A 22,917-nucleotide genomic window follows, 5' to 3' on the forward strand; every position below is an offset into this window, starting at 1 on the left:
GTGTATTTTCATTCTTGATAGTGTCCTTTGAGGCACAAAAGTTTTTAATTTTGATAAGATCTAATTTATGTATTTTTTCTTTAGTGACTTATGTGTTTTATAGTTTTAGCTTTACATTTAGGTCTTTGATCTTTTATTTTGAAGGCAAAAACGCCACTAATTTTCCTTACAAACTGCCTCTTTCACCTCAGACTTTTCCTCAATCTCTTTAAAGACAAAAACCATCAGCACAGAGATTGTGATAGAAACTGACTCAATTCTGTGGGTTCAAAAGAATTGGCAGTTTCAGGAAGGCCTTTCTCATGCAGCTCTGCAATGGTAGCTCTGCCAGTGTCTAAATAATGCTGCAGAGCATGTCCTCTGCACAGCCCCCTCTCAGCTGCCAGCAGAGTCCTGTGACCAGCCCTTTGAGAAGTAAATATCATCATCTGCCATCCTGGCATGTTACTGGGGACTACTAAGACCTTTATGGTTAAGGGGGATGCCAGCCAAAAGATACCTTGAATCAAGGATACACTGAAAAAAAAAGGAGGAAAAACTGAGGCAAAAAGAGCAGTCTCTAGAATTCGGTAAATGAATGGAAAATGGAAGATCCAAAATAAATTAATTTTAACAGATAAAAACAGATTTTGTGTGTAGTTTAAAAACGTACTCTTCATATAAAAAGGAGATGATCATTTTTTTCTTACCTCTTGAACATTGAACCTTAGGATCTCCTTCATGTAAGTAGGCAATAACGTCAATAAAGTGTAAAAAGTCCAGTTGTAAGAAAAATGTGCTACTACAATAGCCCAAAGCGGCAGTGATTTTAGCATGGGTATCCATGGCACTGACTTCTGTGATGAAAGCTGAAAAAGAAAACAGGCACAATTAGCATATGTTGTGTTTATACCTAAACCTGCTCAGCAGAAACTCCATCCAGCGGGGAGCCTGGGTGGATCAGTGGGTTAAGTGTCTTGCTTTTGGCTCAGGTCATGATCCTGGAGTCCCAGGATGAAGCCCTGCATTGGGCTCCCCACTGAGGGGGGTGCAGTTTGTTGCCCTTCTGTCCCTCCCCATCTTGTGCTCTCTCTCTTTCACCCTTTCTCAAATAAATACATGAAATCTTTAGGTAAAATAAAATTTGGGATGCCTGGGTGGCTCAGAGGTTGGATGCCTGCCTTTGGCTCAGGTCATAATCCTGGGGTCCTGTAATGGAGTCCTCCAATGGGCTCCTGACAGGGAGCCTACTTCTCCCTCTGCCTATATGTCTCTGTCTCTCTCTGATGAATAAGTAGATAAAATCTTTTAAAAAAAGAACATTTAGGGATCCCTGGGTGGCGCAGCAGTTTGGCGCCTGTCTTTGGCCCAGGGTGCGATCCTGGAGACCCGGGATCGAATCCCACGTCGGGCTCCCGGTGCATGGAGCCTGCTTCTCCCTCTGCCTGTGTCTCTGCCTCTCTCTCTCTCTGTGACTATCATAAATAAAAAAATAAAAAAAGAACATTTAAATAAAAGAAAATCTAGAACACATTATCAGCCTTGATTAGTAAATTCCAGAGATTTTTTTTTCTTTTTTTTAATTTATGATAGTCACAGAGAGAGAGAGAGAGAGAGAGAGGCAAAGACAGGCAGAGGGAGAAGCAGGCTCCATGCACCGGGAGCCCGATGTGGGATTCGATCCCGGGTCTCCAGGATCGTGCCCTGGGTCAAAGGCAGGCGCCAAACCGCTGCGCCACCCAGGGATCCCTTGGAGATTTTTTTTTTTTGTAAAGATTTATTTATTTAGAGAGAGAGAGAGAGAAAGAACACAAGCAACGGAAGAAGGAGAGAAAGAGAAGAGAAGAAGAGAAGAAGACTCCCAGCTGAGCACAGAGCCCAGTGCAGGACTGGATCTCATGACCCTGAGATCATGATCTGGGCTGAAATCAAAGCTGGATACTTAACCAACTGAGTCACCCAGTGCCCCCATAAATTCCAGAGTTTTAAACCAACTCTTTCAAAATCTTAAACAGCAATAGAAGAGTCCATGATTTGGGTTAAAAGAAAAAATAGAAATGTAATCTTACAGCTATTATGCCAACCCTAAACATTACTTATGAATGTCAGAATTCACCTGCACTATTAAATTCTCCATCTATAAAATAGAGAATAGTTTTATAATCAAATTCAGAGGTTGACATAAGGGCAAAGGAATTAGACTGGAAGTCCTTTTAGAGATCATATTTCACTATCCAATCTTTCCTCAATTACAATGACTTATAAGAAGTGTGCAACAGAAGGTTTGTTTATGCAGCATCTGGAGAAATGGTCTTCAAAGTAGGGTGTAAGCAACCCAGGGAGATGTGAGATGATCCACTGCTGTGTAAAAAAACATTTTAGAATTTCTATCTATATTCACTTTTATTCTAAAAAAAGAAACTAAACTCCATTCATATTTAATAAGTAGGTTGGCCCTGGAGTATGTCAGACAGCCACATATTGTACCATCTCCCCAATATGAAGGGGTTAATGGCATCCTCACTTGTTGTTTTACCCTCAATACTACAAAGTATTACAGTTTATGTCCACCTTTTTAAGGGGATTTATGGATTTTATTAGTCATTTTTAATGAAAACATCTTCAAAATTGACCATGTCTTCAAAAGATTCTTTTTAAAAAAATTTTTTTTAAAAAAATTTATTTATGATAGTCATACAGAGAGAGACAGAGAGGCAGAGACATAGGCAGAGGGAAAAGCAGGCTCTATGCATTAGGAGCCTGACATGGGATTCGATCCTGGGTCTCCAGGATCACGCCCTGGGCCAAAGGCAGGCCCTAAACCGCTGCGCCACCCAGGGATCCCTTCAAAAGATTCTTATAGAGATAGTTACAGAAGAGAATTCTAATAATTAGAATTAGCAGGTATAGAAGGATACTAAGACAATGGCAGAACAGACACATTTCCTCATATGAGTCCTTTGTCAGTTACTTCACCAGGCAAATTAAGAGTAGGCTCAGCAAATACAACAGATTCAACACTGCTCCTATTAAACATTATTATTACTAATTTTTACATGATAAAAAAGTTTTTCCTATTAAAATGTCAAATTCATGTACATACTGTCTATTTCATTTTATTTTTTTTCTATTTCATTTTACTGTGCTTGATTAAGTGATAAAAATCTAGCTTTAACAACATATAACTTTTTTTTTCTAAGGATCTACTCTAGAGGATGAAACAGGTAGGTGTATATCATATATATCATAACAAATGTGCTGTCTTTCTTATTAAATCACACATTTAAAATATAGATAAGGGGGTGAGGGAAGGGAAAAAAAGAAAAAAGTAAATAAATAGATAAAATTCAGATAAAAACACTGGTTTTCTAACAACTAACATTTTATTTTCTATTAATTAAGAAGACAAACTTCAGACTCATTGATAATCATTATTCTAGAAGGTTTCAAGCAACTTATAGGGGCATCTAACTGGCTCAGTTGGTAGAACACGCAACTTTTGATCTCAGGGTTGTGAGCTTTAGCCCCACAGTGGGTGTAGAGATTACTTAAAAAAAATAAAAAAGCAACTTATACAAAAGTAACTTTTTTCATGAATTTAATCTTGAAAGAATTGGAATTTCTCAGATTAAACAAATCAATACTTCATTTATTTCATTTGCTTGCTCTCTGCTTTGCCCAGAGCATACAAAATAGAGATATCTGTTTAAAAAACTGGTATTTCAATTCTGTAGGAAAAAAAAATTCTGAAATTGCTTTAAAAATGTGCCAAAGTCCATACCTGATTTTTTAATGATGAAAGAATATATTCTTTTTCCTGGCGGGAGATTGTCTTGTGAGTCTCTGGAGTTTCACTAACTAAAAAGATCCATAAAATAAACCAAATGATGCCAACTATACCTTAAAATAGAAAAATAAATTAAATAAAATTAGAATGCACCAACAACAATTTTTACATGTCTTGAAAAAATTATGTAATTATAAACTCAGTGTAAAATTGGTTTCAGCTTAGTGTTGATTTCAAGTTCCACTCATACTTTCCTAATAGGATACTTGCTATCTGTATTATTTCCTGTAAGTTTTGAATAGAACAACTTTAACTACATGACTCTTTCTATCAGAGTCTACCAGACAAATATTTAAAAAAATAAATCCCCACAATCTATTATTTCCACAGATACCTGTTTTTGGTTTATTTTTAGAAAAAAATTTTATTTATTTATTCATGAGAGACAAAGAAAGAGAGAGAGAAAGGCAGAGACATAGGCAGAGGGAGAAGCAGGCTCCATGCAATGCAGGGAACCTGATGCGGGACTTGATCCTGGAACTCGATCCTGGGACTCGATCCTGGTACTCCAGACTCAATCACTCTCTGGACCGAAGGCAGGCACTAAACTGCTGAGCCACCCAGGGATTCCCATTATTTTTTGTTTAGATTACAGATGTATTTCTGGATGAAATGTCTACGTGGCAATCTAATTTATTAGAAACATGTATCATCCTGCTTATGAGATTGAGAAATGGAAGACCCTGGGACTGGATAAAAAGAGAAAAAGATTAAAGCTACCAAGTGAGGGCACCCTACTTTTCTTGAGAAAAAAATCTTTTCAAAATAAAAATTTTTATAATAACCAACCCTGTAATTTTTGATAGTGAGTATAGCATTAAAGTCTTGGATTCAACAGCAGTTTCTATTGAGAAGTATTCCAAAATTAACATCACATCATAACTCAACTAGATCATTTTAGCCAAAAAAAGTTAAAAAACGGATTATAAGTAAGTATTTTGGAACTTTGTGGTTTAGGGGTTGGTAACTTCAGTTAGTTGGAATATATATTTTTAACCAATTATTAGATTACTATTACATTTTGGATTTGTTACATTATGATTTAAGTTAAATTTTTGAGTAAACTTACCAAAAAGGTAGAAGACGTAAGTCCAGTTCATATAGAAACAAATTATTCCAGAAAGGGGAAGAGAAATTACTGTTCCAAGCTGTGCTCCTAGAACAACAACAAAGACTTTGTAAGCTTTGTAGTCAGATAAAGTAGGAGGGGACAGGTCTACTGCTTACAGAAGATGGGTAACAGATTCTCTCAAGGAATAATTTACTAGAAAACCCACAATATGTGAAACATACACATTAATTTGTAATTACATTAGTTACAACTATGTAGCTATTGATGAATTAGAACACATCATCAATATAGGACTTATTGTAACATGAGCTAGTAAATGCCATATTGTTAGTAAATGTGTTAGAAATGCAGGTGCTTGGGGAAAGGTTCTAAGATAGTCTCTAAGGCTGATAAACATAACGTATTGCAGTACACTTGATGAAAAAAGAATGAACCTTTTAGTAAGCTAATTTGCCCAAAATATATTACAAGCAATTGTTTCAGATCAACAAATAATGAAATTCATTTTAATCACCAAATAGAAGACAATTTAGTAGGTATAGTGGCAGTTAAAATAATCAGATATTGTTTCTAGTGTCAGGTTTTAGAGGAGATAAAAATAAACAAAAATTATTACATGTTAGTGTTAAGTGTCACAGAGCAATGTGGAAGTTCAAATACAGGACAGATTATCTCTGACTTCCAGAGGTTAGGAAAAGATATATGAAGCAGCAGTAGACTTTGAATGATGAGTAAGATTTTTGTACCATAGAAACAAGGTAAGAAAGAAGATATAGAGGCAGATGTAATAGGATGAGCAAAGGAATGGAAGTAGGGAAGCAGAGTGGGCTTGGGAACTTCCCTTAGGGTGAAGGAAAAGAACAGAAGACGAAGGCTGGAAAATAGGTTGGATAGTTATTGAACATCTACTCCACTGCAGGCACTATATGCCAGGGACTAGCCTAGCTGAAATGAAGTGGCAAAGACTGTAAAGAATCTTGACCCTCCAGTTTGAGCTCAGACTTTACTCCAAAGATAAATAGGAATCATAGGTAGTACTTGCTCATGAACTTATCATCAGATTTCTTATGTTAATCTCTACATGGCTTAAGAATCATCTTCTTAAAATATAAATTGGGTGATGTCTCTCTCTTTATTAAACATGTCTGATGTCTCCCCATTGTATTGTGGAGGAAAAAAAAACATATAACAACTACATTTCTTCCTGTGGCCCATAAGGGCTGATATAATCGGGCTCTTGTCTATTTCTCATCTTATGCCATTAACCCCTTTATTCATTAAGTTCTAGCCACCCACAGTGGTTTTTCATTTCTTTGAACTCTTATGTTATTTCCTGCATGAGAGCCCTTGTACATGCTGTTCTGGTTGGCTGGAATGCTCCTCCTTCTGTTCTTTGCATGACTGGTTCATTCTCATCCTGCAGATTTTAGCTTACAGATCACCACAGAGAGGTCTTTCTCAACCACTGTATTTAAAAGCAGTCAGGTCCAAAAGTTTTCGTTTGGTGCGTGAGCTGGTAAAATTATAATTCACATATAAAAGCTCATGCTACCTCACCTTTAGTTTAAAATGATGGCAAATAAATGCAGAGAAAAAAGATGTATGAAGACAGGGGCTGAGAGTCATGATACACTTATTAGACAATCAGATTAGAAATCACAACTTAAGGACAAAAGTGTTCAACTTTCCAGCTGTTGGACCTTAAAAAAAAAGCCATGGCATTCTCTATATAAACATCTGAATGAGCAACATGTTTTGAAATAAATAGTGGCAGATGGAGAAAATGACATTTGTCAAATAAGCCATATTGTTGTGTTGTTGAGCCAAAGAGAAAAAATAATAAAATTTACCTCTAAAACTTTATTTTTACCCAAAGGTGGCATCTGACATCATTTTGGTATGCAGGAGTTTTTTTTTTTTTTTTTTTTAAATCCAAGGCTGATAAACACATAACAAATTCTAGCAATATTTTTATAAGAATAGTTACCTCACCTGCATATGAAATGCTAAGAAGCTTGCTCCTTTCAAGAGGGGGAGCCCATGAAGACCACATGGCATGCATAGCTGGAAATGTAACACCCTGAAGAGGGGAAAAAGATATTTTGGCTGAAATACAAGGTGGTTTGGTTAATGTTTTAAATCAGTAAGAGAAATTTCTGGATTCGAACTAAACTAGAATTGGGTTCTGTGAAGTGAAATTTTTTCACAGTGTTGAGTTTTGAAAGTACCTAATAGTGAAGTACTTCCAAAATCTGAACAAAGATTTATGGATTCTGTCAACTGGTTTGAGGATTATAAGACAAGGGTTACAATAAATCTAAAAGAATAAACTGCATGATGACATAAAGGAATCCCTCTCAAGATCAATTTTACTCATTGACTTTATTAATGGCCTGAATAAAATGGGAATATTACTACCAACATAAAACTTTTAAAAATGGTGAGCTAATACTTTGGGATACTAGAAGAAAATTCAAAGAACACTGACCTTAATAAAAAAAAATTGTCCTACAGAAAACCCTGATGAATTTAATTAGAGTGTTTATAGTCTTTCTTTTCTTTCTTGGTGATAACTAGCCTAGTAAATGCCAGTTACTGATATGAAGAGGCAATGGAACAGAGGAGGGAGGAGGGTCACAGAGACTTGGGAGAGGAGGAGATGCTGGGGGAGAGTGGGAGGGAATACATTTTGGTAGATTCTAAGCAGTGGATTCACAGCTGTCTTTGGCCACTCACTAACTGTAGCCTCACAAAGATTAGTTAACCTCCTTGAACTTCAGTTTATCTATATAAATCAAAGATAATACTCCCTGTCTTGCATGACTGTTATAAAGCTAAAGGGTAGCTAGTGCTATTATTAATGGAGACAAGAATAAATGCTTTAACACTTTGTACTTTCTGCTGATTTTCTGAAAGAAAGAAAGAAAAACAGACAGACAGACAGACAAATACCAAAGGAGGGCAAAAATGATTTAGACAGGGGAGTCTGGGTAGCTCAGTTGGTTAAGCGGCTGACTCTTGATTTTGGCTCAGGTCTTGATCTCAGGGTCATGAGATGAAGCCCTGCATGGGGCACCATGCTCAGTGTGGAGTCTGCTGGAGATTCTCTCTCTCTTTCTCTCTCTCCCTCTCTCTCTCTGCTCCTTCTGCTCATGCTCTCTTTCTCTCTCTCAAATAAAAAAAATAAAATCTTAAAAAATGATTTAGAATCTGTATCATGGGGCATCTGCAGGATGAGTCATTACAGAGTAAAGATTAAGGTGTCAGGAAACATCCACAGAGGTTATGCTGTGGAAAATTTTGTTATAAAACGCTAAGGACAATATAGGTATATTTATACCTATGGTGAATCAGATGCTGGAGATGAAAGATGCTGACCTAAGCTTATGGATGAGGCAATACACATGTGATACATACTGGAGGAGCAGAGAAAGACAAAAGAAGAATAAACACAACTTAACTTTATTCAGAAGTAACACAGTCCTGAGAAGCAGTCATAATATAATCAATACACTATGATGCTAAATTAGTGGCACAACAGACAAGAAGCTAAGATACGGAAATACATTCAGCAAGGAGATTCAATATCTGGGTCAGAGAAAATATCCTATAATTATGTATATTTTACTTATGTAAGTAGAAGAACCTGGAAATAAGGGGGTGATTTAGTACAACTTTATTTCATAAGGACAAAATAAGAATGCCCAGATGAGTGATCAAGGCTTTAATTTAAAAAGTACTTTGCAATTTCCAAAGTATTCTAGTCATCATCATCAATCTGAGCTATGATTGAGGATGGGGCAGGTATTTTAGTCCCAAATTTAAAAAATGATGGAACTGAGGTCTACAGATTAAGACTTACCTAAGGTTTCACCATTAGATACAGTGGAGTTATTATTCAAACTCTGGTCTTATGACTCCAGCTAGTGTTTTTCCAACACAGCACGATACATCGCTATGTAACATAACATAAGCTTTATGCTATACACCAAACCCAGAGGTCACTATTTCGCTTGGGTTAAAGAAATGTTAAGAGAAAAATAAACCTATGCCTCAGTTTCACAGGTAGAAGCTCAAAGTTAGAAACAAAAAGAGATCATTATTTAAAGAAAGAAGTACAGGGGCTCCTGGGTGCCTCAATCAGTTAAATGTCCGACTCTTGATTTCTGCTCAGGTCGTGATCTCAGGATCATGAGATCAAGCCTCGCGTTGGGCTTTGTGCTGGGCATGGAGCATACTTAATGATACTCTCTCTCCCTTTCCCTCTATCCCTCCTCCTTGCCTCCCTTTCTTTTCCTCTGTAAGATACATATATACATACATATAGAAGTACGTATTATGAAATGCAAAAAAGAAGTGGAAAGGAAAAGAAAGATAAGGCATTAAAATTTTCAAAAATGGTAAAAATCTTAGAAGAGAAAAAAAAGAGATAAAAACTGAAAATTCCCAAAGTAGCAAAAAGGTCAGAAGAATCGCAAAACTAATGATAAATATATGAATGATAAATTATTTGTATCTAAGTTAGGGAACAACAACAACTAAAAGAACAAAGAGGAAGCTCTTTGAATAACAGCACACCTAAAATTAAACAAGGCAATTTGACAATTCATTGTGTAAAATGTATTTTAGATCTGGGCAATCAATGATAAGGCAGAGATAATCTGTGGCCAAAGTTCAAAAGGTAAGGATGGTTTGTCTATCTTAACTGTTTTAATAGTGGTTTATATTAAGATAATATTTATCTCCTGAAGTAGCAATGAGTAGGAGCTATGAGGTATCCCCTGGAAAGTATCTTCTCTGATCTTTTAGCAAATCTTCCATTTTCCATATGCTTCCATTTGAGAACTCTTTGAGCTCACTGATATGAAATCTATTCAGGTTATTTTCTAGTTCATCATTTTTCTCTTTCTTCTCTTCTCCTCTCCTCTCCTCTCCTCTCCTCTCCTCTTCTCTCCTCTCCTCTCCTCACCTCTCCTCTCCTCTCCCTTCCCCTCCCCTGCCCTCCTCCTCCTCCTCCTTCTTCCTCTTCTTCCTCCTCCTCTTCTTCTTCTTCTTTCTTTTCTTCAAGATTTTATTTATTTACTCATGAGAGACACAGAGGGAGAGACAGAGATATAGAAAGAGGGAGAAGCAGGCTCCCCACAGGCAGCCCAATGTGGGACTCGATCCTAGGGCCCTGGAATCACGACCTGAGCCAAAGGCAGACACTCAAACAGTGAGCCACCTAGCTGCCCTAGTTAATCATTTTTCTAATTAAAAAATAAATCCCTATTATCTTCAGATGTTAATTTTTGGTTTATATTCATATCAAAGAATAACACCTTTAAGAAGAAAAGAAAGTGATACAGGGTAAGAAGAAAAACAAAAGAGAGAAAAAAATTACCTCTCCTAATCCTTCTAGTGCCCTGAGTACAATGAGGGCTCCAACTCCAAAATCTGCAGCAATGGGAGTGAACAGGGTAAAGACAGCAGTGCCAAGGATCCCAAATCCTAGCAGCAGTTTCCCCCCGACTTTGCTGGCAATATATCCTCCAGGAATCTGGGTGATGATGTAGCCGTAAAAAAAAGAACCGAGAATCCATCCTTGAGTTTCTGCATCCCATTGGTACCTTTTACCCTATAAAGAGTAGGAGGTAAAAAACAACTTCTTAAGACCTTAACTAAATAGCTTCTTTGTCTAATTGGCATGTTAGTACATATAAATGTAATTTTGAACCACTGTTTTAGACCGAAGAACTTGCAAACTTTCTACCAGGTAGGTGAGACACAATACAGGCATGCAATTTCTAGAAGTGAATGGGCAATAATTGAAAGCCATAAAGTTCAAGAAGGCCTGCTATTTTATGAAACTAGACTATAGGATTAGTTGTAGAGGTTTTATAATGACCATAACCCAGAAGGCTCAAAAAAGAGGCACAGATTTAATCCAGAAATTCTACCCTGGTGGCTGAGCTAGGCTTTGGAGCCAGGGCTGGGTTCAAGCCTAACTCTATTCCTTATTGGATTTGTGATCCAGAAGATTAAATGAAAAAGGCCTCACACATACTAAGTGTTCACTTACCGTTGGTTATTAGTATGTACAAACTGCACAGATATAGATCATTAATATTTCCCTGATTCAGAACAAGCACTTGAAGTCATACGAAACAAGACAAAAGAGTTCAGAATTGAAACCAAGCCATAGACTTCATCTGGGTAGGAAATGTCTTTTAATTAGTAGCAGCATATAGTAAGGTCATAATGAAGAGTCAGTGACAGATCTGAATATCTGACATCATTAATTCACAGTTGTATCACTGAGCCAATGTGTCAAGAACCATTTCAGGATTTCTTTTTACTGCTGATATAAAGCAGATGAAGATCACTAGCTAGATCAACAAAAGCATTTGCCAAAAGGAAAGATACAAAGCACCCCTAAGTATCCTTTTTTGAAGTACAAATTTGTAACTTATCTATAGAATTCTTGGATTTCATGAACTATCCAGAAGTTATAGAAGTCACAGGTTGAGGTAGGGAAAGTGGGTGATGTGTATTCAAACATGTATCCAGCAATATTATTAAAGTTTTTAAATAATCAATTAAAATTTTTTTGGTAAGTCATTATTTTGTATGTTTGTTTGTTTGGGCAGAAACCCTCTTCCATGCTTGGATGCTCCTGTTTGTAAATGGCACAGGAGACTAACCTAAGTGTGATCCAGCTCCTTTGTGGGCACTGAAAATGGATGAAGATATACTCATAAAAAAGGACACCAGCCTTTTTTCCTTTTCTATCTCCCCATGTGATAAGCAAAATAAAATGTTTTAAGTATGCAAAATTCAGTTCTGAACAAATGGTGAGCATACACATCAATTCCACTATAACATGAAGCAGGCAAAGTGATTTAAGCAGTTTAGGTTAGGCATGTATAAATTTTGGAGAAGAATGTCCTAAGAAATTGACCTGTTCTTATTTTTCATCCTGTAGATGACCTAAACTCTCCTGCAACCATAGCTTTTTTTTTTTTTTTTTAACCATAGCCTTTTAAGTAAAATAGCTATTGAATAATAGTCCCATAAAAACCATATAGTGACTCAAAAACAACCAAAGTTTCTGGTATGCTAAACAGGTTTTCCAAATTATCTTCAAGGATGGTTGGTATGTTTATAGAGGAAACTGAGAAACTACTTTTCAAACAGATCAAAGTGCATTACACCAAGCACCAGTAGCTGTAGTTACGTTACTATTCAACCAGTTCCTGAAAAAACACAAAAGAAAAAGACTCAGAGCTTACAGGAATAAAGTGTTTGCAGTTTCTATAGGATGAAGAAAGACCTTTCAGTATTTTTACTTGGACATATTTTAGGATTAAGATTGCTTGTTTAAAAAAGTAGCACTTACCGTTTGATTATGAAGAACTTTTATGGGAGCAGAATGCTCTGCACATTCCTTAGAAGTTCTATTATCTGCTAAAGTTGTATTTGAATCTACCATATCCACTAATGCAACACTCAGATTCACACGTAATGCATAGAGAACGAAGAAACCAAAAAAAGCCAAAACTGCTAAGTTGTAACGAGCAGAGCAGCACACTGGAGCTGAAATAAATATTGGGAGACAACTTTCACTAGAAGAATAACTGAGGTGATATTGTCTAAATTACTAAAAAGGTTACTTTTTAGAAGTACACAAATTAATAAATCATGAATATTTTTCTGAGAATATTTTCAGGTTAAGCATATCTAAAAACATTTATCAAAGAGAATTTGTTCTCGGTAGCTGTAGTTTTGATAAATATTTAACACATGAGAGCCTGGACTATCAGATAGTTTCTTAAGACATGAAGGCAATAGCTTTATCAACTTTGCTCAGAAAAATGTCCATTACAGGAGTGCCTGGGTGGCTTAGTCAGTTGACTCTTGATTTTGGCTCAGGTCATGATCTCAGGATTGTGAGATAGAGCCCCAGGTCGGCTCTCCACTGGGTGCAGAGCCTGCTTTAGATTCTTTCTCCCTCTCCCTCTGCCCCTCTCCCTCCCATCATCCCACACCCTACCCCCCCTTGCATGCATGCTCTCTTGCTCTCTCTAAAAAAAAGAGAAAAATCTCAATTATAGAGTCAAACCTAAATCCCTATCCCGGTCAGTTGATAAAGATGCAAGAAAAACAGATAAGGGTTTTAATGGCATCATTATTTCTAAGAAACAATGTAAAACCTGGCCAATCAGTACTAGAATACTCAATACAGCAAAGCACGGATACTATGGACTTATGGATTAGTAGCCATCTCATTGTAATTGTAGCATGGCACAAAAAGTTTCCTGCCTAGGCTAGGGCATGAAACCCCTCTTGATAAATTTCTTACCTTGAAAAGTATCCTCAGAGGCTGGGTTTGAATCAGAAGCCATGATTAATACTTAAGGCCCTCCTAAACTAAATGTATGTAAGAATCCAGAAGCAAACTTGCAGAATCTATGACAGTTGCAGCATCTGTGACAGTTGCTCAGTTGAAAGTGCTTAAAGGGCCCACATTGAAAAAGGAAGTAAGTGAATGTGCCGCAAGGATTGGAAAAAAAAAAAAGGGAAGGTGGAATTGGTCGGCGGAACCAATGAAAGATCATGTGAGAGGAGGAGTTTTGATCTATTTTTTACTTTAATTACAGGCGTATGCACATTATTTGGTCTTTTTCTTCTTTTGCTGAGTTGCGAACTGGAGAGGAGACAGGAATTTAGGAAGTTAAGGTTGATTGATCCCTTATTGACAGAGAGTGGCTAATCCAGGATTGTACACCTTTAAGTTTGGTAGATACCGAGTGTTTGATAAATAGCTGTCAGAATATATAAACATCTATTTTACGTGGTAATGACAATCTAAAGTTAAATACATATACATGAATATATGTATGCTTTTATTTGGTAATGACATATTAACACTGTACCTGTGTGTGTCTTTTCCCCTACTCAGGAATCCTAGTGCTTTCACTGACTCAACCTCAAACAACTACCTTTTTCAGAGTACAAAGCTTTTAGTGCTGATTCAGGCTGAAGTATTCATGAATATGACATAATTCTACTTAGGGTTATATTAATGTATCATGATCCATCTCACTTTTCTGTAAGCCCTCACACACTTAACCACTGCAATCAATTTTTCCTCTGTGCAGGAATTACATCATTGACCAGAGTATTTTTCATTTGGCCTTCTTGACTCTATACAGGAATATAGCTATTATAATTATGGCACTACTGCCATAGATCCTGACCTGTGAGAATTGCGTTGGCAATTCTAAGGCTCTGTTCATGCTGTCTCTGTTACCTGAATCCAGACACACGTGCTCTCTGTTGCAACCAAACAGGCTGCTGTCTAGTTAAGAGACTTTGGAGAGTGTAAGGCATGTTTTGTCATCCTCCTGTGTTGGACAGTACTACACAGAGGTCTGGAGGGGGGACTCATAATCTTGCCAGCTTTGGACAAGCAAAGCATGTTACTTGAAGTAATCTGGAGGAAGAAAACTCCAGGTATATGTACTATCTGCTTTGCCAAGGTACTATTTACAAAGCTCATTTCGTTTTTCAGCAGAGGAATGACAGCAGGTAATTTATGGTTTCAAGAGCTTCTCTGGTTGTTGTGTGGAGATTACAGTGGGGGAGGAGTGTGAATGGCGGTAGAAGATGTAGACTCAAAAGATCACTTAAGTTTACTTACAGAAAACTGTAGTTTTCTAGGGAAGAGATGAAGGTGGCATAAACTAGGATAAAGCAGAGGCAATGGAGAGAAATGGGCATATGTGAGATAAATTTAAAAGCAGAACTGACAAACCATGCCTATGTATTAGATGTGGGAGTAAGTGAAAGGGAGGGATGAAGTTACTAGTAATTCAATTTACTAATTAGTCTAGACAACTTTGTTTTATGCCACTCTGACTCGTAATGTTACTACACCTCTCTATCCTATTTGCAGTTACCTTATTTTATTGTAATCAGTTTCTCCCCATGTGATGCTTGATTTGGACTATGATTATAATATCCCATGAAGATGTTGGGCTAGCAACTTGATATTACTTGAGAAACTGGTCTAGAAGTTATGGATCAGGCAATTTTAACTTTTGGGGGCACAATCAATAATCAGAAAATAAAAAGCCAACACAAATGTCACAAAGTTTATGGCTATGTGGTTGTAAGAGATATTAAAAATGTATCTTTTTAAAAAATAAAAATGGCTTTATAAAAATGGCTGATGCTTACAAATCAGTCAGAAAAATTTTATTTCAAGAAAGCATGGTGACAAGAAAAAATGTGCCTGTGAATTTGGATAATGTTTGAAATTGGTCCAACAAAAGAATGCTCGTATCATGAAGAGAGAGAACATCCATCAAGCATTTGTCACACTGAAATCAAGTTCAAAGCAAAATCATGCTTGCATAACGAACAGAGCACCCATCAAAACAAACATCAGCTTCTAAAATATGGTTTAAATTTAGGAACGTGGAGTGGGTGTAATAAAGAACACAGGCTAATTTAGAGAGAAGGAAATCTGAGAATGAATGTCAGTCCTGAATCTCACTGGCTGTGTGTCTTTGGGAGAAGTTACTTAATAGTTTTCATTCTTGTGGCTCAGTTGGTTGAACATCTGACCTTGGTTTTGGCTCAGGTCAAGATCTCAGGGTCCTGGGATTGAGCCCTGCATTGGGCTTGGTGTTCAGTGCAGATAGTCGGCTTGTTCTTCTCTCTCCTCTCCCTCTGATCTCCCCCTCCCCAGCCCTGCTCCTCCACCTCTTGCACTCTTTCTTTCTCTCTCAAATAAATGAAATTAAAAAAAAAAGTTTTCATTCTCAGGTTTCTTGACTTTAAAGTGAGGTAACTATCATCCATTTCACTGGGTTGTGTGTGGATTAAATTAAATACTCTAGAGCAGTTATGATAAGCACCCAGCAAAAGTGAGTTCCTTTCTTATTCACCCTGAAGAAAGTTATACCAATAAGATTAAGCGCTAAAATATATGCATGTAACAAGTGGCCAAGGAGTCACATTAAATTGCTTGAGTGCACATGTGCGTGCGCATGTGTGTGCATGTGTGGTGTGTCAGGGAAGGCCTCTTGGAGAAAGAACATTTATACTTAGTCTTTGAGGCATTGAGAGTGGAGGGGTAATTGTCTGGAAGCATCATCCATGTGGAATAAGGTAGAGTCAATCCCATCAATTAGTACATGGCAAAAGAAAATAATAACCCCTTGAGGCAGCAGTGAGGAGTGAGAATGATATGCCCAGAAGGCCAGGTTTCTGTTGAAGCAAGGATGTGGGTGGAGTGAAGGCTGGTGAATACCTGAGAATGCCAGGCATTTAGTCTTTGTGCAAGGGTTTGGCAGTGGGGACGAGCAAGGGTACTGATTGTGAGGGGCTGAGACTGAGGTGGAAACTCCATGGTTAGCAGTACTGGCCCACACAGATGATGATTTTTCCTAGAAGAAGGTGGGCACTGGACATTATGAGCCCTCATGGCCCAGGAATTGCATTAAAAAAGATCTCCTGATCCCTAGATTGCTCAGCGTTTTAGCGCCTGCCTTCGCCCCGGGCATGATCCTGGAGTCTTAGGATCCGGTCCCACATCGGGCTCCCTGCATGGAGCCTGCTTCTCCCTCTGCCTGTGTCTCTGCCTCTCTCTGTGTGTCTCTCATGAATAAATAAATAAATAAAATCTTTAATAAATAAATAAATTAATTAAAAAAAACCTTAAAAAGAAAAAAAGATTTCCTATCTAACATGAATACAATATGTTTTGTGTTTAAAAAGGGTAATATTCAACTGTCTTATTCTGCCGTACGGGTAATTAATTCCTGCTAAATCCTTATGCATTCTTAGCTTCCATATTAATACCCATTTATGTGAAAATGCCAAATTTCATTAAAATGGATTCAGTTACTATTGGTTATCACATCATGACCAATGGTCCAATGACTCAAGGACATTTGCCTTCATTCTGTAACATAGTTGCTCTCTACCAGCATTCCATATCTTATATTTAAGACTATATTCACATAGGAAGTATATTTGTGAAACTCAATGCTGGTGTAACTGAACCCTGAATGTAACCCCCTCAACAGAATAGTAGAGGCAAAAATCCAAACAAACAAAACATTCCTCTCCCATCAATGAAAACAAAATTCTGGGCACAGAATAAACTATTACAAGCTAGAAATCACAAGTTCCAATATAGCATGACCATGAAGAATGGGGACCTCATTTTGCTGTGCCCAACTTCTCTGAGGAATGCAAAATCTAAACGGTCTTTATTGATAATAATAATAATAGTAACTAATATTTAGTATGTACCAAACTCTTCTAAGAATTTCCTATTAACCCATTTAATCCTCATAATAACCCTATAAGTTAGGTATATTATTTTCCCTGATTTATTGATAAGGAAAGCATAGAGAGTTTAGGTAATTGCTAAAGCTCACACAGCTAGTTAGCAGAGCTAGGTTTGGCAGTTAGGGATTCTGACTCCAGATCTATGCTCTGTCTTTTTTAAAGATTTTTTAAGGTTTTATTTATTTATTCATGAAAGACAGAGAGAGACAGAAACAAAGAGGGAGAAGCAGGCTCCCTGCAGGGAGCCCTGTGAGGGACTCAATCCTAGGATCCCGGGATCAGGACCTGAGCCAAAGGCAGACACTCAACCACTGAGCCACCCAAGGTGCCCTCTACTCTGTCTTTAAACACAAAGAAATGTCTTAGAAGCCCTAAAATTGATTTTCCCTAAGATGAATGAGCACATTTTTGGTGCAATAGTATCCTGAAAATTCACTTAATCAAATGTAAGACATATGTCATTCATAAAAAAGTAAAACTCCAACTGGTATAAGTGTGAGAAATGAAGAATTTTCACGTGTGAGAGGGGAAGCTTTGCTCTTCCTTGCTTAGTTCCCTCCCTTCCTCCTACCTAAATTCAGCAGGAAAATCTATAACTTCCTCTGGTTTCTCAGTGTTGAACCAGCCTCCCCCCATCATTTTAGTGTGCATGTCTGAAATCCACCAGGCTGAGTAAAAGCAAATGCTTGAGGGGCAAATAATAGTGGGGTTACTAAGAATCCATCATATTACATCAACCTGAGGGGCACTGATTTTTAACACTCAAGAAACATATCTTAATTTTAGCTTTCTTAATAAAGAAACACTAAGTATAATTTAAAACCACGTCAACATATACACAGTGGAGTGGGGGGAACTCTCAAATTTGTGATGGATCAAGTAAAAATGATTAAGGATTTTTCAAATAGGAATTTCTCAAATATAACACAAGTAGCTACATCCAACTTTTGGGAATGTAACCTCTGTGGCCCTTGGTTCTCTATGTATAAAATAATGCATCACCAGATGGTGGTTAGTTTCTAAGGTCATTTTACTACTGTAAAATATTATGATGTACATTTTATCAGCCTTTATCTCCTGAAAATCAAAACTATACACTTAGGCATAGATAAGGTACAGCTATGTATATTTTCTCAACTGCAACACCATATAGTAGCCTCCAGGGAATATCTTGAATATTTCTGTATTTCCATACTAGACTATTTTACAGAAGATTATAGAAATGAAACCGTGTATGCCACAGAAAAAGCTCAGTTTATGGAACTAAGTCCACTTCCAGGTAAAACATCATTGGTACAGTATTTACAGAGTGTCCTCAAAAATAAGCTCTAACCCATGGATGGAGCTCTTACGTTGCCACATCTACTGCCACCATCTGGTGACATTTAAATCAAATTTAAAAAGATAACCACAGGATGATCCTCTTTCTGGTCAGGAAAAGTCAAATTTCTAATTCAACTCTGTTTCTCATGCACACATCTTTGAGACTACAGAATGCATGCAAACGGATTTATTCCTTAGTTTTAATTACTTTTAAAGAAGTTACATTTATGTTTATAAATGTAGGTATCCGTATTAAAGAGCAATATATTGTAATTTCCCCAAATCGAGGGAAGATACATGTTATGAAGTCCTTCTTTTCTATTTGCTGCAGGACCACCGGCAAATTATAGCAGAGTTTTATAGGTATTCGATCTTGAGGATAACTAAGCTGTTTCCTAACCTAAATCATAGAGGGCTGCGATGTAATCGTAAACTACCATATGGAAACAAAGTCAAGATATTCGCTGGGTTATGCAATAGTTTTCCTCCACATGCACACAAATGTGAACCTCAGTCCTCTTTCTGGGTCTCGCTGCTCGCCCCGGGCGCTACCAGACTGCCCGCCGGCTGACAGCAGCTGCGGAAACCTGGCGGTGACAGGGAGGAAGAGCGGCCAGCGCGGGCCGACCCTTTGCCCACCGCTGTGCAGCTTTCTTTCCCGGCTTGCTTCTACTCCGGCTCTTCCGCCCGGCCCTTCTCACTGATTTACAGGTTCTCCTACAATACATTCCTCCAAGGGGTCCCCTGCTCGATATGACCGACAACTGCCCGGAGCCCAGCACCGGCGGCGCCCGGCAGCTCCCGCCCAGACCCCGCGGGGCTGCACCTGCCGAGGCCCCACCCAAGCCTGCAGCCCCGCCCGGCCTCACGGTCCCCGCCCGACCCCCAGAACGGCTTCTGGGCACCCAGGTGGGCGGGGGCTAAGCGGGGCCCTGGACAGACGCCCCCCCCTCCAGTTCCCTCGCGCCTCGGCTTCCCTTCCTCAAGACCCCTGACACCTAAGCAGCTCTGGTCCCCTCGGCCAAGGGCGCGGAGTATCCTGGCCCCCCCCGCCCCGGGACAGGTCCGCTGCTCACCGGCTTCCACCCGCGGGGTGCTCTGCAGGAGGGGCGTCCTATCTGAGCCCTCCTCGCCATCGCTCGAGGCCAGGCCCCGAATCGGGGACCTCATAACGCCCCCCGAGAAGCAGGAGCGCTATCCCGGAGGAAAGGAGATCCGGGACGGGACCGCAGAAGGCCGGGGCCGCGCTGGCGGGGCGGGGCGGTGGCGCTGGCTCCGCCCCGGGCCTGGCCCCGCCCCTCAGCCGCGCGCTGTCACCGCGGCCCCGCCCCCAGGCGGCCGCGCCGACGCCGGCTCCGCCCCCGCCGCCATCTTAGGTGCGGGCTTCGCGGGCCACGCGGGCGGGTGGCGGGATTGCGGGCGTGTGGGCGGGTGGGCGCGGGGGCAGTGGGGCCATCTCGCCCCTTGGGTTCTGGGCGTGGCGGGTCGCCGTTGGTCCCCGGGGCGACGCTCTCCCCTCTTGCGGCTCCCTGGTAAAGCGTAGGGGCTGACCCTCCGGGACCCGGGGTGAGTGGGACCCTGGAGGCAGCCGCGAGGACTGGAACGGCGCATAATTGAGGGGAGGACGTCCATCGGAATGGGGGAACTCGATGGTATTTGACGTTTTCAGTAGCAAGTTGACATGAATATTAGCAACCCTGTTACCATCTACCCGTGACAGCACATTGTCCCTAAAGTCGTTTTTTGCGGAGGAAAATCACCACATGGAAACCTTGTTCAGTCCTATGGAATCGCCTATTTTGTGGGGCAAAAATGGCAATACTGTCAGTTACATATGCTTCCACCTGCAGAGCCCTCTCATCCATGTGATGTCTCTGTGTGCAGCGTCTCCCTAGGTCTAGTTCGAATAATAATAACTTCTGGCATTTGCTGACTGAGAAAGAGGAAAATGGACCAGTCGGCCTTGGGGGCGGGGCGGGGCGGGGCGGGGCGGGGGTGTTGGGGGATGGGCCGGGCGTGGGATGGGGGTGGCCCTGCAGTCCCCACCTGGGCTTCGGTTGGGTTGCTATCCTAAGAGTCCCGGAGAGAGGGGAAATAAGATGTTAGATGCCCTTGGGGAACTCGCTGTAATCGGGAAGACACAGGATGTTAATTTAAAAAGCCAGGACAGAAGCCCGGTGAGGTCCACGTGGGAAAAATGGGAGGGTCACCCTCACCCAGCGCAGAGTGGGGATTTCTGAAGGAATCCCCCCCCCCCCACTTCCGGATCAATAAATGCTAGGAAGGTTGTCAAGTTAAAACAACAACAGATCAAGTCCTGTGAAATTACCATGTATATTTTAAGCTCTTGAAGGGGGGATTCTGGCCCCCTTTAGGAATCTTCTACAGCAGTGGCACTCTAACTTGAATATGTGTAAAATGACCCAGGAGATCTTTTAAAAATGCGGATTCAGAATTATCAGGTCTGGTGTGACAGTTAATTTTGTGTGTCAACCTGAAGGGGTTTTCGGATGAGGTTAACATTTAAATCCGTGAACTCTGGCTAAATCAGATTGTTCTCTATAATGTGGATTAAGTTTATTTAAACTAAGGCCTGAACAGAGCAGGAGACCCCACTCCCCAACCAAGGGGGGGTTGTCCAGCAGACTAGATTTTATTTGCACCACAGGCTCCTCGGGGTCTCTGGCTCACGCTGCGGATTTGGCTTTCCAGCCATCATAATTGCATGAGCCAATTTCTTTTACAACTTTTTACACACACTCTCTGTCTGTCCCTTTCCCTTTCTATTGGTGCTGTTTTTTTTTTTTTTTTTTTTTTTTAAGATTTTACTTATTCATGAGAGACAGAGAGAGAGAGAGAGAGAGAGAGAGGCAGAGACACAGGCAGAGGGAGAAGCAGGCTCCATGCAAGGAGCCCAACGTGGGACTCGATCAGGGGTCTCCAGGATCACGCCCTGGGCTGAAGGCAGGCGCTAAACCGCTGAGCCACCCGGGCTGCCCTGGTGCTGTTTCTCTGGAGAATCCTGACCAATACATCTGGGGTGGGCCTGAGATTCTGTATTGCTAAGAAGCATCCAGGTGATCAAATTCTGAATAGGAAGTTTATAGAACACTTGGACCATGGAATAAAGATTCTAACAACAAAATAAAAAAATAAGTGGATCTATATCAAACTAAAAAGCTCTGCACAGCAAATGAAACACTCAGGAAAATAGAAGGCAACCTCTGAAACTGGAGAGAATATTTGCAAGCCATCTATCTGGTAAGGGGTGAATATCCAAATATTTAAGGAACTTACACAACTTAATAGCAAAACTAAAACCAAACAATAGGATTAAAAAATGGACAAAGGACTGGAGTAGACATTTTCCAAAGAAGACATGGAAATTGCCAACAGGTACATGAAAGATGCTCAACATCACTGATCATCAGGGAAATCTAAATCAAAACTACAACTAGACATCACCTCACATCTATCAGAATGGTTATCATCGAGAAGAGATAGTGTTGGCGAGGTTTGGAGATAAAAGGAACTCTCATGCACCATTGGTGGTGGGAATGTGAACTGGTACAGCCACTGTGGAAAACAGTATGGGGATTCCTTAAAAAGTTAAAAACAGGGCATCCCGGGTGGCTCAGCAGTTTAGCGCAGTTTAGCGCGGTCTTCAGCCTAGGGCTTGATCCTGGAGATCCTTGAGACTGAGATTGAGTCCCACATTGGGCTCCCTGCATGGAGTCTGCTTCTCCCTCTGCCTGTGTCTCTGCCCCCCCCCTTTCTCTCTCTCTCTCTGTGTGTCTCTCATGAATAAATAAAAATAAAATCTTTTTAAAAAGAGTTAAAAACAAACTTACCACTGCTGGGTATATAACTGAAGGAAGTGAAAATGCTATCTCTCTCTCTTTTTAAAAAATATTTTATTTATTCATGAGAGACACATAGAGAGGCAGAGACATAAGCAGAGGGAGAAGCAGGCTACCTATAGGGATCCTGATGTGGGACTTAATCCCAGGACCCTGGGATCATGGCCTGAGCCAAAGGCAGACGTTCAACCACTGAGCCATCTAGGTGCCCCTGAAAACATTATCTCAAAGAGATATCTGCACCTTCATGTTCATTGTTCATTGCAGCTTTTTTTTTTTTTTTTTTTTTGCAGTGTGATTCCCAACAGCCAAGATCGAGAAACAACCTAACATCAAACATCAGTGTTTGATGATCAAACATCATCTGTTGATAAATGGATAAAGAAAATGTGATACACTATTTATAATGGAATATGGAAATTAATATGATGAATATGGAGTATTATTTAGCTGTGAAAAGGGAAGTCTGCCTTTTGTAACAACATGGATAG

General features: G+C 39.7%; 1 protein-coding gene across 3 annotated transcripts in view; it reads right to left on the bottom strand.

Annotated features, from left to right (window-relative positions):
* SLC17A5 (solute carrier family 17 member 5) overlaps positions 1-19,867 on the bottom strand; it is a 35,887-nt gene extending 16,020 nt beyond the window's left edge. The window contains exons 1-7 of one of the 3 annotated variants that reach the window (XM_026007373.2): positions 19,643-19,867; positions 12,277-12,473; positions 10,282-10,515; positions 6,891-6,978; positions 4,896-4,982; positions 3,761-3,879; positions 690-848 (exon numbers count right to left, since the gene is read on the bottom strand). In XM_026007373.2, coding sequence (XP_025863158.1) covers positions 690-848; positions 3,761-3,879; positions 4,896-4,982; positions 6,891-6,978; positions 10,282-10,515; positions 12,277-12,473; positions 19,643-19,736 — 978 coding nt within the window. In that variant the 5' untranslated portion in view covers positions 19,737-19,867. The remainder of the gene's footprint in view (positions 1-689; positions 849-3,760; positions 3,880-4,895; positions 4,983-6,890; positions 6,979-10,281; positions 10,516-12,276; positions 12,474-19,642) is intronic. The other 2 variants (XM_072735492.1, XM_072735498.1) reach the window with 2 other exon arrangements.
* Positions 19,868-22,917: the final 3,050 nt, after the last annotated feature.

Source organism: Vulpes vulpes, chromosome 1 (genome assembly GCF_048418805.1).
Source record: "Vulpes vulpes isolate BD-2025 chromosome 1, VulVul3, whole genome shotgun sequence".
NCBI lineage: Eukaryota > Metazoa > Chordata > Mammalia > Carnivora > Canidae > Vulpes > Vulpes vulpes.